Genomic DNA, 13,086 nt, shown 5'->3' with positions numbered 1-13,086 from the left:
TGGAGTGCACAGGACACTAGCCGGGCGCAAACATGGAGTGCACAGGACACTAGACAGGCGCAAACACGGAGTGCACAGGACACTAGACAGGCGCAAACATGGAGTGCACAGGACACTAGACAGGCGCAAACATGGAGTGCACAGGACACTAGCCGGGCGCAAACATGGAGTGCACAGGCTGCTCATGCCTCCCCCCCTTTAAATTGAGACTTCATCACACATGGTGACTTTATTTTTTTAGAACACTCTTTCGATAACTATTATAGAATATTTACATATATACAATAAGTTAAAACGTGAATTTTTCCAAAATATATTTGATCGAATAATGATAATACTTTTGTTATCCAGGCACCCATCTTGCATTTGCATTGTAGATAAAAGACTGCTTGCCTGTTTGCTGAGGTCGATAGGTTGCTGAAAAAGATATATATATAATGCATGATTTTTGGTGTTAAAAAAGTCATAAAAGAGTGCTTGATACATGAATGTAGAGCGGGATATATCTTAATGTGTGGAAAAAAAAAGTAGTTTGCATGTTTTTTCCACACATCAAGACATAAAAATATTAAATCACAAACTGCAGTATCGTGGTATCAAAACCTTTTGAGGTTCTCATTTTGACATGGTGAAAAAGTAGGATATGGTACAAATATCACAGGAGGAGAAAAAAAAGGAATCATAAATGGTTTTATAGATAAGAATAATGGTAAAAGAAAAAGATCTTTTGGAAAAAAGATTTAAAAAATAACCTTATATTACTTGGTAGAGTTTGCAATACGAACGTTCCACACTATTAAATTCATCCACAAAAGATACTTATGTGTTCCATTCCAACCTGGTGAAGGTCCCTCCCACCACCCACCTACGTGTACTCAACTCACCCATAACATTAACTCATAATCTGTTCCTACCTGGACCAGGAGCCTCATCATCTCCACCTACAGTTGCGTCATTTCCCCATCGACTTGTTGCAGAAACAAATGCAGAGCTTGACATAAAATGCTTGGGAGGACCTTCATAATCCACTATGTTGTAATGCCCTGGACCTGGATTAGGATCTGGGAGGGGCAGGGGTAGAGCAGGTGCCGATATGCACAGGTAGTGCTTATTTCTGAAAGGAGACAAAATTGAGCACGAAAAGATATGGAAAAGAGCAAGAGGAATGCTTAACCTGCAGTAGCTTATATTAGCATTTGGTCTAGCACCACTGATCATCTGTACTGTAGCTCAAATTTCACAAAGTAACTTCACCAGGCTTTTTAAAGTGAAGGGAGCATGTTGCATATAAATAAGACAAACCCTGCCCCTGAAAAATACTTATAAAATCAATCAGAGTGCAGAATTTGCTACCCCTGCACAATTAAAGAAATACGTAACATACACTAAAAAAAAAACTACAAAAACTATAATCAATAATCACAGTCACTTGCATTACAAAGATAACCCTAGAAAACTATAATCAATGAAATACCTGGGTCCACAGAGGGGGTTGCTAGAAATTTTTCAGCAAGCCTTTCAAGCTTGTATCTGACTTGCAGGGCAGGCGTTTACCAGGTGGTTTTATAGCCAAAAATCAGACTTGCATTGCAGGCTAGCTTGTACCCCATACTTACAAGAATCCATGTCGATCCCGAGGGTGCAGTGTTTTTCCTTCATCATAAGGCTTGTAAGTACCAGGACCAGGAAACGGGAGGGGAGACCTGGCCATCTTGCGTTCTGTTGTAGATTTAAAAGGTGCGGTCACTCCTTTAGGTGCATCTTTTATCAGCTGATCATTGATGGTGTAGTGGCCTAAAGAAACAATAGAAATTCATTATTTTGAATAAAAAAAGCACTATATAGGAACAGTGTTCGTTGTTTAATAACAGACTCTAGATAGAAATCCGTCTGACACTAAAAGAAATGGCATCTTGACCACATGACATTGATTCCGGCCAACTAAATTTATATCATACTTATTTTTATACTTATTATGTTATTAAGGTAATTCCCTTGAATTGCACTGCGCACCCTTTCTCCGCATAGTGGCGCGCGCTGTTTGTTCGAATTTTCCGGTATTAATTGGTGTGCGTGCCACGGTTGTACAAGAAAACAAAGCAAAAGGCACATGTGTTTTACTTAAAATCACTTTGACAGAAAAATGAAGTCGGCTACCCCCATTTTTTATTTGCTGAAATAGTTAAATATATATAGAAAAATGATATACTGAAAGAAGAAAAAAAGTTGACCTTAAGAAGTTTTTTTAAAGCCCTAAAAATACTTCAAATGGTGCTTTTTACAGTATAAATAGTGGCGAAATTAGTGCCTTTTAGTGCCATCTCTTAAAATGTAAGTTGTTTTGAACATTAGCTACTATGGGTTATTGTTTAGGATTGGTTTTTGGATTTTGGCAGCTCGACAAGCAGAACTTAGTTTTCTAAAGACTATAGGCACTCTTTTTGATAACTAAGAGTTGGGATTTTTCCTCGCACGATCAGTAAAAGCGTGTCAACTCTATGCCTCTCTGTTGTGAAAACGAGGTCGTTACCCCCATTTTTATACATTTTTTGAAAGCCCTTAACTTCAACATTGCTTATGCCAAGTTTTAAAAAATTCTGGATTGTAGAACTATTTCAAGGGAATAACCTTAATATGGTGCACTGGATTCAAGGATGGATGGTGGGATAGAGTAAATACTGGATCAAGTCACATATATTCACATATTTCTTTCTAGGGTCACGTTCTATGTCCAAATTGATTTTTTTTCTGTTGCCTTTTGAAAAATCTAGTCGCTATATGCAACCATTGGATTGCTAACATTAGGTCCTGATGATAGGGATACAGGCTAGCATTGCACGGAGTGTTTTTGCACCATGCATAATCATTAAAAAACTACTTACATGGGGAAGGGCCTGCTTGGGAGAGTATCCAGTTTCTTTTTGACCTGCAGATGAAAAGTATTTCATGTCATACACAGATTGGGAGGTCAGCATATTGCAAAATACCTTGCTTCTTAACAGAAGACAAATGTCAGCATTTTAGATATATTTAACATATTTATTGTAAATCAAACAACAGGCAAATTTATTGGGGAGAACCCTATTTGAGGTGTCACAAACATTGATTCTGTTAGCTTTTTCATCTCAGCTGTGATCCTAACTACCCAGAGCATGATGGATAACAGTCTTGAAATAAAACAAGATCAGATTTCTGTAATGAAATATCTATACTGAAAAGGACCACAGCACATACTTTGACCGGAAAGCAGCACAAGCAGCAACATTGTTGTCATGTGCAACACGTCCAGTGATGTTTCCAACCTGGAAAAGGATCATTCATAAAGTGGTGGTCATTCATAAAATAAGGAAGATATTGAGTGAAAAAGCGAAGATTTGTAATTGCCCTAAGATCCAAAATACATAAATTGCATTTGATGCTGTAAATGTAGTAATCTAATATCTTAATGATTACGTCATATTAATCACATGATCACAAATATTATAATTAGCATATAGCACATGTATGATTAGGGAAGAGTTGAATCACACAGATCTACAATAAACACGTACCGTCTTCACTCATGGCTTTCTGATAATAGAACCACGATAAGGTCACAACAGATGCAAATTCTACTGTCTTAGGGGAGCTACTCCTATACTTACATTGTAGTGATTTGGTGCAGGAAATGAATTTATTTTGTCTTCTTTCCTTGCTACAGCAATAGGGAGATGGAAGTTGCTAAAAGAGAGACAAACAGTAAACAAAACATGATATCTGCAAGCTATTGGGGCGAAAAGCAGTCTTGTTGTTGAAAAGTAAGAAACATTTTTATTTGCCTTTGGAGTATTTGAGGGGTATGGGACGATATAGAAAATAAGCTGGGTTCAGACAGAAATAGCTTAGGACATAATACCAGGGCAATTCACTATGTAGCATACATGTTCCTTAGGGAGTGTACATTAATTACACCAAGGGGAGGGGGGGGGAGGGAAGATTTTTACTCAAGACACCTTAAAATTTCAGAGCCCCCCTTTCCTTGTAAAAAATTTTTTCGGTGCCCCCCCTCCCTTTTAGAACCCCTAATTTTACTTCCCTTAGAGGACCTTTTTTTCGACGCCCCCCCCCTTTTGGTGGTTAAAAATTCAATATCTTCCCCCCCCCCTTGGTGTATTTAATGAACACTCCCTAAGGAACATGTATGCTACATAGTGAATTGCCCTGGTATTATGTCCTAAGCTATTTCTGTCTGAACCCAGCTTATTTTAGTCTTGAATGAAACATGAGATGGGACCACCTTATATCCAAAAGGCTGAAAATACAGAAAAGGGAAATTCAATCCACTTACAACACCAAATTTAAATCAAGACCTGAACCCAGAAAAGTCCCTGTTTCCAGAGCCTGGATTTGAACTTGGTCCACTGTGATGAGAGGCCAGTGTGTGGTTAGCACTTAGTCATCTGTACCAATTGCTCAAATAGTTCATCAGGCAATGAATAAAAGTCAAAATCATCAAAATAAATTATCTGAAACTTCACTTTTTGAAAGCAAAACTTAATTTTAGACTAGTTTGTGGTTTTTGATGCAGTGAATACAACTGTTATGCTTACCTTGTGGCACCTGACCTGTTGTAGTAATGTTCTTGAGGAAGTTTCTGATCATACTCTCCTAAAGAATCACTATATCATTAGAAAAATCTACCAAAAGGTCTTTGTCAAAAAAAAAACAGGGATAAATGTAAAGATCACGGGGGAAAAGGTTCTCCTTCATTAGACCCAAATTTGCTCTGTGATTCGTGAAAAATGAAAAATTCTGAATCAAATGTCTTCGTGACCAATTTATAGATTTATCTTTGAGTGATTCCTAATTTAAAACCCTGAATTTAGTGAAAACAAGAAACCTTGTATGAACACCATTCAAAGTTTTAGTTGTTTGGCCATTAATTTCTTGATATTGCATTCTGCTTTTATTTCATATTTTTTTCTGGCCATTTAAAAAGATTAATTCCATGATTTGTGAATTAACTATTTTTCCATGCTTGTGATCCATGAAATTGTGAACAATTGTTATGTGATTTGTGATTGCTATCTCCCTCCTCATCCATACACAGACATACTACACATAGACAGAGGCACGCACAGACAAGGACAGGCTAACAGATAGCAGGCAGAAGAGAAATAGCACCATAGAAATAGTAGATAGTACCTGGTCCTGGCCCAGACTCCCCACGGATAGCCTTTCTTGGGAATCTTTTGCTCTAAATAAAAATAAGGGAAAAAATGTAGTCTCATACTCTAACCTGACATGATTTTGCACTGATCTGCTCCCAAATTCTTAAAAAATGCATCTTGATACCGTAAACCAGTGCAAAAAAAAAAATAACAGCTGATGTGTCTCATTTGTTAATTATAAAATGTTTAAAAAGTGCACATAGAGTATTATAAAGTTTGTACCTTTGAAGCAAAGCCACCAGTTCCTTTTTTAGAAAATGAGGTTCTTTCCATCTCTATTGGCCTTGGCTGTTCATATCTTCCAGGACCTGGATTAGCACCCTAAACAAATTAAATAACATTTAATAAGGGAAGCCTTTGATCAGGATGTGACACTGGGACATGTAAATAAATATAACACAAATATCCAACAGACAGCTTTGAGGTTTCAGCCATATTATGGCATATACATCATAATAACCAGGCATTAAGGATTGCTAAATACAACAAGTTCAATGATCTCCCCCCCCCCCTAAAAAAAAGACCCCAAAAAGGGTAACTTCTTACTGAAGATGGTCGATCACTATTCTCTTTTCTCCATATAACACCCCACAACAGCCTCTCCTCAGCATATCCTTGTATGTGTACGATTACCCTGGTTAAAGCTTACAGATATGAAGCAACTCATATTCTGTTATTCAGTACAGGAATCGGTACCCAGGAATCACTTCCAAATGCACTTTGGAATTCACCCCTATGATCATGGTCAGTATAAATAATAATAAATATCTGTGGCCATTCCAGGGATACATAAGGCTCTAGCTTGCATCATGCAACAATGCCACTTTCTTTATCACCATCTAGAATATGTAATTTGCAAAAAACATGTGAATATTGGTCAACATACCAAACCACCGTCGGCAAATCTTCGGCTTCGCGACAAGAATCCTTTCTTCTCAGAGTTGTCAGATACGATCGTCTGGTATTTACTGGGTATAGATGCTGATGCAGCTACTTTTCCATGACCTGTAGATTGAATTTTATTTCGTTTCAGTCATAAAATCTTATAAAACTCAGGAAAGTCAAAAGGCTCAACTTGAGTTTGCAGTGAAGGTTGACTTTGCTGTGTTTTTTCGCTTATAATTTTCACAGTGATCTACTAGATTACAGCCCAACACTTTGAATAGTACCTCGACCTTACCTCTATGTAGTCTACCTCCATTCACACTTCCTCCGACCGGCCTTCCCGTTGATTGTTCTATGTGTACGCTATCCGCCATTTTGACTTCTTCTCAAATGACTTCTAACTTCGGTGTTTACGCGCCCGCGCGCATATGAGTTACTATAGCAACTGCTTCTCGTCTCCATACCCCCACTTTATCTCAATTTTTTTTTTCACGATATTTCAATTACAAAATATTACCTTCCCTTGTTTTTATATTTTGTATTAAAGGCTAAAGGATGCTTTCCTGGATGTAAATGAAAACCATACCTTCAAAGAAAAAGAGTGTTTTACATATTAGAAAAAAATAATAATAATAAATAATTGATGCTGATATGCTCAAATAAACTGAGGATGGAAAAAAGATCAATCAAACCCCGGAGAAATCCCACAAGAGGATTTCGTCTAGAATAATATTTATCTACTGGGGGTAGTATATAAAACAGAACCTCTTATAAGTATATAAGTAAGATATATATCTATTGTATCCCTCGGCAACCAAAAAAATATTACTCTTGTAACGCGAGCCAAAAAGTAAACTCTTTATGAGTACATTACATTGTACTTTACTCGCGAAAATTCTGATTCAAAGATTATAGTTTTAATCCTCTCTAGTGTGAAATATAACCTTGGAGATTAAAAAGTAAAATGAGTTTCAATGATATACTCATATAAATGGCGATTCTCTTCCCTTTTCTCTAAGAGAGCAAATTAGACCCTTGAAAGCGCCCCAAAAAGGCAAAATTAAGATAGCTGACACCTGTTACTCGCTTGCCACGTTTACGCTACGATATCCCACAATAACAATTAAGCCAGAAAATGCCTAATAAGGGCCTGTCTAATTACTGGCATACGTCGGCTGTGAGAAGAGCTTTGCGAATAAAATGAATAAATCTTTTAAATGACACATATTCAAGCGCTGATTGGTGCGGAGAACAAAGGATATCTTAGAACTGATTCATATTAGCAGGAAATGGGAATGCCAAATGTAAGCGAGAAAACAGATGGCTCTCGGATTGAACTTTTCTTCCCACCGGGTCATTCATAAGTTCTTGCCCACCAGTTGCATAGATGATTGTCGCTAGAGGGAATTTTATCATTTCACGAGTAGAATTATTCTGCTCTAGCTCTACAGGTTTCCTTTGAAGTGAATGTGACGCGTGTCAGTAAGGGAAAACCCCAGGTAACGTTAGGTTCTTTGTTTCTTTAATGTTTTTATTGTTGACGGGTAAGGAAAAGAAAACAAAAATATCATACCTATATGATCTTTTCTTAAAATCAAACCGTTTCTTTTATATATAAACATTGTTTTCTAATCATACATTCTGTTTTCATATCTGATTTTTTTTTCTCAAATTCGCAGTTTTGGTTATGCTTTATAATAATTACATTCAGCTGAATCTTAATTCAGCCAATGCTTCATCTTATTTTTGTTGTGGTTTCAGATCAACGTGAAACGGGGATTACAATAAACCATCAAGATTTGATGATAAAAAAACATCGCGACCGGTTCAGAAGTAAGGAAATGACTATGTGTTGCGTGGGGTTAGAGAGATTAACGAAATAACGTGGGCCATTTGTTGGAGCATAGAAAAGAATATAACCGAAAGAAATATATTGCCTACAAAAAATAGGGTTCATGACAGACCATGGAGCAAACAGCGACCGCTAAAAATACCACGAGACAAAAGAAGCTACGAAAAACCCGAGCTCGCTCATCATCCCGCGGGAAACTCTCGGGTAGCGGGCGCTTCGGGATTCGCTACCTGCACCATCATATGTTTCAAGAGGAAACCCCCACCGACAAGGGATGCCCGTATGTAGATTGTAAATGCGGTGGCGCTATGGCCGCTGTATATAGCGGTAAAACCCTAATTGCTTTGACTTGCTCTATCCTCGTCCTACTAATCGGAGTGACATTTATGCTAGTTGGTTATCTAATACCCAGGAGATCGGTGGTGTATTTAGAGAAGAGTAATGGATCGAGGAGGCCAACGGACGATTCCGCGCTCACATTCAACAACATGCTGGATGATTTTACTCTGATAGGAACTGTTCTAATCTCTCTAGGGGCTCTGCTATTTTGTCTTGTTCTTCTAGTACCTATATGCAAGGTTTCGGATCATAAGGGGGAGTACCGTGAGGTGCCTTCGGAAGATGTCGGCAGTGGGAATACGAGACTGGTTAGCGTGAAAAAACACAGTAAAGATTCGACAGCCGTACAAGGAGGAGAAAGCGTCTTAGGTTCTGGTTCCGCCACGAATATTGATAAAATCCCTGTACTAGCTCTAGTACATAACATACAGCCCCAGCCACACGAACAACAAAAGTCTGCGGCCAGCAGAAATCGAGAATACAGGAAAAAACGAGCCGAGAAGTACAAGGATTCTTTTGAAGAGGAAAGTGAGAACTAGCCATCGAAACTTATTTCCGCTCCGACTTTCTAATCCCGTATTTTTTAATAGATTTAAAATCTTTCTTCATGCATTAGATATAGACAGAAAGGGATTTGGTATTTCCTAAGTTTAATAGGAAAATGGATTGTAATTTAGGATTTTTAATGATATTCACAATGGCGATGTATCCATTCGACACTTGTGACACAAGGAAAATCTAGTGTTTTGAATAAATTAATCATTGATGTCCTTACTTCCTCGTTTTGCCAAAGACCAATAGTAGCTTTGCTTTGTTTAAACAGGAAAGAAAGGAATGACGATGTTGCCATGGAGACGGATTTGATCGCTTGTATAATGTCAAAATACTTTATCTTTACTCAGATAATAAATCTAAAAAAACCTAATGGCATTAGGCTGGACGAAATCTTTTGAATAGTTATTTTTAGCACAACAATTCAAAATCGGTGCTTCTTTTAAATTGATTATTTGAAAAATCCATTTTTGTTTTTTTGGTAGAATGGACTTTGACTACTCTTATGATAAAAATAATACAAGAACTTCTTTATACGCATTTTTCAAAGTCTCGATACATTTGCATAAATAATTAATCTAAATGCTAACAATCTAGACTTCTACCCCAAAAGCAAATAAAATTTTCTGTTAAGGGTTAAGTCATTATACGGCCTTAAGTAAGGTGTTTATGAACAGGATAAGATAATATTTATCAGAGATAAAGCAGAAATATGACGGAACGAAAAATAGGATGAAATGAGGGGAAAAGATAAATCAATTTTGGCATTTGGACAAGAAGCTAACGTTATCAGCTTTTGATTGAAAAAAAAAAAAGATTTATATCCAGACGACCGCTAAATTGCCGTATGGCAGCTTGAGCTTTATAGATTAGCTGCAGGGACCCGGACGCCGCTGTCAAGCAAACTGTACAACACAAAGGTGCCGAGGCACCCTCGAACTAACACACACACACACACAACGGCCGAAAGTCCACTCTCGGTTCGCAATAGACGTGCTATTTGTAGAAAAAACTATAAAGCATAAGAAAATTAGATAAGAAAAAAAGGCATTTTAGCTCTGGTATGTTATAAATCTATAATTCAACTTGAACTCCAGAAGTTAAACATGACTATTTTGTAACAAAATCCAATAGTAAACGTCCCGTGGAAATACTGCAATGGCATGGTGGGTGATCATATTTTGATCATAAAACTTTAAACTCCTCCTTGGTGGCGAGGAGAGGCGTAACATAGAGCGAAACAAGCATTTGTTGCTTATAAGCAGTGCCGTATTGGGGCCGCCAGTGCATTGCCTTGCGGGACGAGGCAGAGTCCAATGTCAAGAGCAAAGACGAGAATAAGCATGCATGTCATCTAAATGGAAATGTGGGGGAACATTGTGACAGCTCTTAAAAAAAGAGCAATGATAGACCAAGCACAACAGTGCAAGCTCTGAAGGAGTGTGATAGTGATATGTTCTCCAATATCTCCACGCTAAAGATATGTTGCATTGTAAATTCTACAAGCTTCGAATGTCAGGAAAGCGCGAGTGCACTGCGATGCCTCCTCGTGTATAACAAACCGTGCAGAGCAAAAGGGCTATCGGTATTGGCTCTTATCCACTGTCGAAATGACACACACGACTACACAGGCGTCGACCTAGACGACACATACTTCAACCAGATCAAATGTTAAATCCGTTTGCGAGACAGCACCCTATGAGAATTAACTTGGATCATTGCTTGAAAATTAATATTGGTCAGAAAATAAGAATTCAGAAGCTGACAAGAGGGTTCTCAAGGGCTTCTACAAGAGAAAATACACTTTTCGTGTCTTATCTCTTGGGTTTACGAAAGTCTACCACATGATACAATAACAAAGCCGGGATGGCAGGGGGCATTCTATGGGCACGCCCCCCTCACCCCATTTTTAAATATTATAAGGAAATGACAGTTAGGAGCGTGGCAGTGCCCTTAATTCAACGCTTCTGCAAAGTGCACCCAATATATCAATGCCTGCTACAGCTCTGTTACACGTGTGGTTTGCTGGCTGTGGCCAAGTATTTAGATCAGAGCAGGAAAATGCTCCATCTTAGGTAAAACCTTGCGACTACCTAATGTCCGACTTATTCGAGTTGTTGACAAGCCACTAGCCTGCGTAGCAAGCGTTTCGCGAAAAATGGGGCGCAATTTTTTTTTTCTTTATTTCCGTTGAAACCTTACACAAACGCTTGCTACGCAGACTACTCGTTCACCGTTGGCTCATTAAATCCACAGGCTGCCCGTTCCCGAGTTCAGGTTGCACTTTTCTAAGAGATATATCCGAGGGGATAACATCCCTGTGAAACCCGAAGTTGACGGCCCCTATGGGGTTACCCGATTTTGTAAATGGTTCCTCCTGTTTCACGTAAATCTCGCTACCGTGAAACTTGAAACTCTCTTCATGGGGTTCCCTAGTTCGCCGCAATAACGGCAACAACAACCCGCACGAAACGGTTAGTCCCCCAACACAAAGCACAGATAAACCAGAAATGATAAAAATATCCACGAAGGAAGCCAGCCAAGGCTGCTCACTCCTTGGCTGGGGAAGGGTTTCAGGACTTGGAGGAAGCAAAAACCCCATCAACAGAGACAGCACGCCTAGAATCAACAGTAAAATGCCGCAGATTATCGCCCAGTTTGGACTGGATGAAGAAGCCGGCTTGGGTTGACTAGTGCAGTCACAGCAGTGTTGGGATGAGTGCTGCGGCTGGTCGTACATTTGTCGATGGTACCCACGTATCAATCCAAACCTAGAGTTTCCAGGCGTCTCTTCCGATCCGTGATTTCCTTGGGATAATTGCCCGGGGCCGTGAGCCGGGTAGGTAGCGGAGATTTCATCATAGTTCGGTAGACGGGGAAAGTTGTCTCTGGCGAGCGAATCATCGCTAAATCGTCGAGAATCGTTCATCAAAAGATCACGCTCGCCCGCTCTTTGATCCCTCACCATTTTCCTTGGCGTGGTATTAAAACTACTAGCATTTATTAACCGCCCTAGGATCTCAAAAAGTTATGATTTGCAAAATAAATCCATGCAATCGCTCCGTCCATCTTGATAACGAAAACAAGCAGTTCAAAGCTTAATGTTTTTCCGGTTTTAACCTTATACCTGCTGTTGTTAATGTTGCATTAATGAAGATCCACTTCCTTTAAAGAAATCGTTTTCAAAACAATAATATCAATAAAAAAATCGATGGAGAATTAACAAAAGCGAAATATCAAATACGTTTTGTCATGCCCTTTCTCGTGAAAGTGTCTGTCTGCATTTTTCCAGGGCGAAGGAGTCTCCATAGCGCCGTCCAGTGTAGCAAGCACCTGTGTCATCAATAATGAATGGTGTGCGTAAAGGCAGGTTCACGGCTTGTGATTGGATAGTTTTTTCTACTAGTGTCACGTCAAGTAGTAGAAGATAAATCTTCACCCCAATCAATTTAAAAAAATGATATGAATATTGCTTCTCTGAGAGAACAGCTCGAATTATTTGTAGCATTTCAAATTTCTACCTAAAGTGATAATTTATCAGGGAGACAACATCCGGAGGCATTAATATATGTCTCAATATAAGACAAATCATATTAAAATAGTGAATTAAGTGGGATATATAACAAATGACAATGCAAAATACGTGGCTTATCAATTAACCGATTTTGGCTTACCTTGTTTACAAAATAATTTCTCAATTGCTGTCGTCCTTCTTGTAATATTGAAATAGTCTTAGATACAATTGCCTAGTCCACCACACATAGGACTTTTTTCATACCAAACATAAAGCAGATTTTGTAGACCACATAGCGGATACTACGACTTGAGGAAAATGCAAGAACCACGCATTGCACAGTGAATAAATAATGGTTGGTCTTACTAGCCAATAAGAGAGCAGCCTACAACACTAGACACATACCTTAATCAACTAGACCACAAAGCTCGGAAACAATTTCCACTAAGTCAAACCGCTGAAGGTGAGCTCCCTGTGGCTTAAGGCAGCCTTAAAGGCCTGGGTTACAGTATGCTGTACATGACATGACTTAGCTACTATAGCTAAGTAGTAGTGACAAGAGTTACCTACTTAGCAGCACACTAAATCTAAAGAAAAGCTTGGGTAAAAGAGACCCCAATATTTATTCACTCTACATCTTATTATTTTTTATCTATTTCCTTTGACCTAACAACACATAAATAAATTATAAAAAAAAAACTGCACACAGGCTGAGGAGTCACTACAGTCAAGCC

At 38.6% G+C, this 13,086-nt stretch overlaps 3 protein-coding genes across 3 annotated transcripts; 1 reads left to right on the top strand and 2 right to left on the bottom strand.

The window, feature by feature from the left end:
* Nucleotides 1-214: 214 nt before the first annotated feature.
* On the bottom strand, nucleotides 215-6,701 carry LOC5506596 (O(6)-methylguanine-induced apoptosis 2). The gene is made up of 11 exons (XM_001627247.3): nucleotides 6,391-6,701; nucleotides 6,097-6,215; nucleotides 5,433-5,531; nucleotides 5,185-5,236; nucleotides 4,590-4,647; nucleotides 3,645-3,720; nucleotides 3,235-3,302; nucleotides 2,883-2,926; nucleotides 1,617-1,794; nucleotides 915-1,114; nucleotides 215-417 (listed from the first exon to the last, which is right to left on the bottom strand). Exons 1-11 carry the CDS (start codon nucleotides 6,467-6,469, stop codon nucleotides 344-346), a joined length of 1,047 nt encoding a protein of 348 aa, XP_001627297.1. The 5' UTR covers nucleotides 6,470-6,701; the 3' UTR covers nucleotides 215-343.
* A 655-nt stretch (nucleotides 6,702-7,356) lies between these two features.
* Nucleotides 7,357-9,211, top strand: LOC5506595. Its single transcript, XM_001627228.3, has 3 exons — nucleotides 7,357-7,594; nucleotides 7,857-7,928; nucleotides 8,046-9,211. Exon 3 carries the CDS (start codon nucleotides 8,061-8,063, stop codon nucleotides 8,823-8,825), a length of 765 nt encoding a protein of 254 aa, XP_001627278.1. The 5' UTR covers nucleotides 7,357-7,594; nucleotides 7,857-7,928; nucleotides 8,046-8,060; the 3' UTR covers nucleotides 8,826-9,211.
* Nucleotides 9,212-9,355: 144 nt separating this feature from the next.
* Nucleotides 9,356-12,852, bottom strand: LOC5506597. Its single transcript, XM_032374974.2, has 2 exons — nucleotides 12,513-12,852; nucleotides 9,356-12,171 (listed from the first exon to the last, which is right to left on the bottom strand). Exon 2 carries the CDS (start codon nucleotides 11,804-11,806, stop codon nucleotides 11,069-11,071), a length of 738 nt encoding a protein of 245 aa, XP_032230865.1. The 5' UTR covers nucleotides 11,807-12,171; nucleotides 12,513-12,852; the 3' UTR covers nucleotides 9,356-11,068.
* Nucleotides 12,853-13,086: the final 234 nt, after the last annotated feature.

Source organism: Nematostella vectensis, chromosome 4 (genome assembly GCF_932526225.1).
Source record: "Nematostella vectensis chromosome 4, jaNemVect1.1, whole genome shotgun sequence".
NCBI classification, from domain to species: Eukaryota; Metazoa; Cnidaria; class Anthozoa; order Actiniaria; family Edwardsiidae; genus Nematostella; species Nematostella vectensis.
The sequence above is the reverse complement of the archived record's forward strand: the minus strand, read 5'-3'. Positions and strand labels throughout refer to the sequence as shown.

Bases quoted from the DNA above. Each gene is read 5' to 3' on its own strand.
- LOC5506596 (XM_001627247.3), bottom strand. From the start codon at position 6,469: ATGGCGGATAGCGTACACATAGAACAATCAACGGGAAGGCCGGTCGGA. The intron at 6,216-6,390 runs GTAAGGTCGAGG...TTCAATCTACAG, and splicing joins TGGAGGTAGACTACATAGAG to GTCATGGAAAAGTAGCTGCA. The intron at 5,532-6,096 runs GTATGTTGACCA...TAATTTGTTTAG, and splicing joins GATTTGCCGACGGTGGTTTG to GGTGCTAATCCAGGTCCTGG.
- LOC5506595 (XM_001627228.3), top strand. From the start codon at position 8,061: ATGGAGCAAACAGCGACCGCTAAAAATACCACGAGACAAAAGAAGCTA.
- LOC5506597 (XM_032374974.2), bottom strand. From the start codon at position 11,806: ATGGTGAGGGATCAAAGAGCGGGCGAGCGTGATCTTTTGATGAACGAT.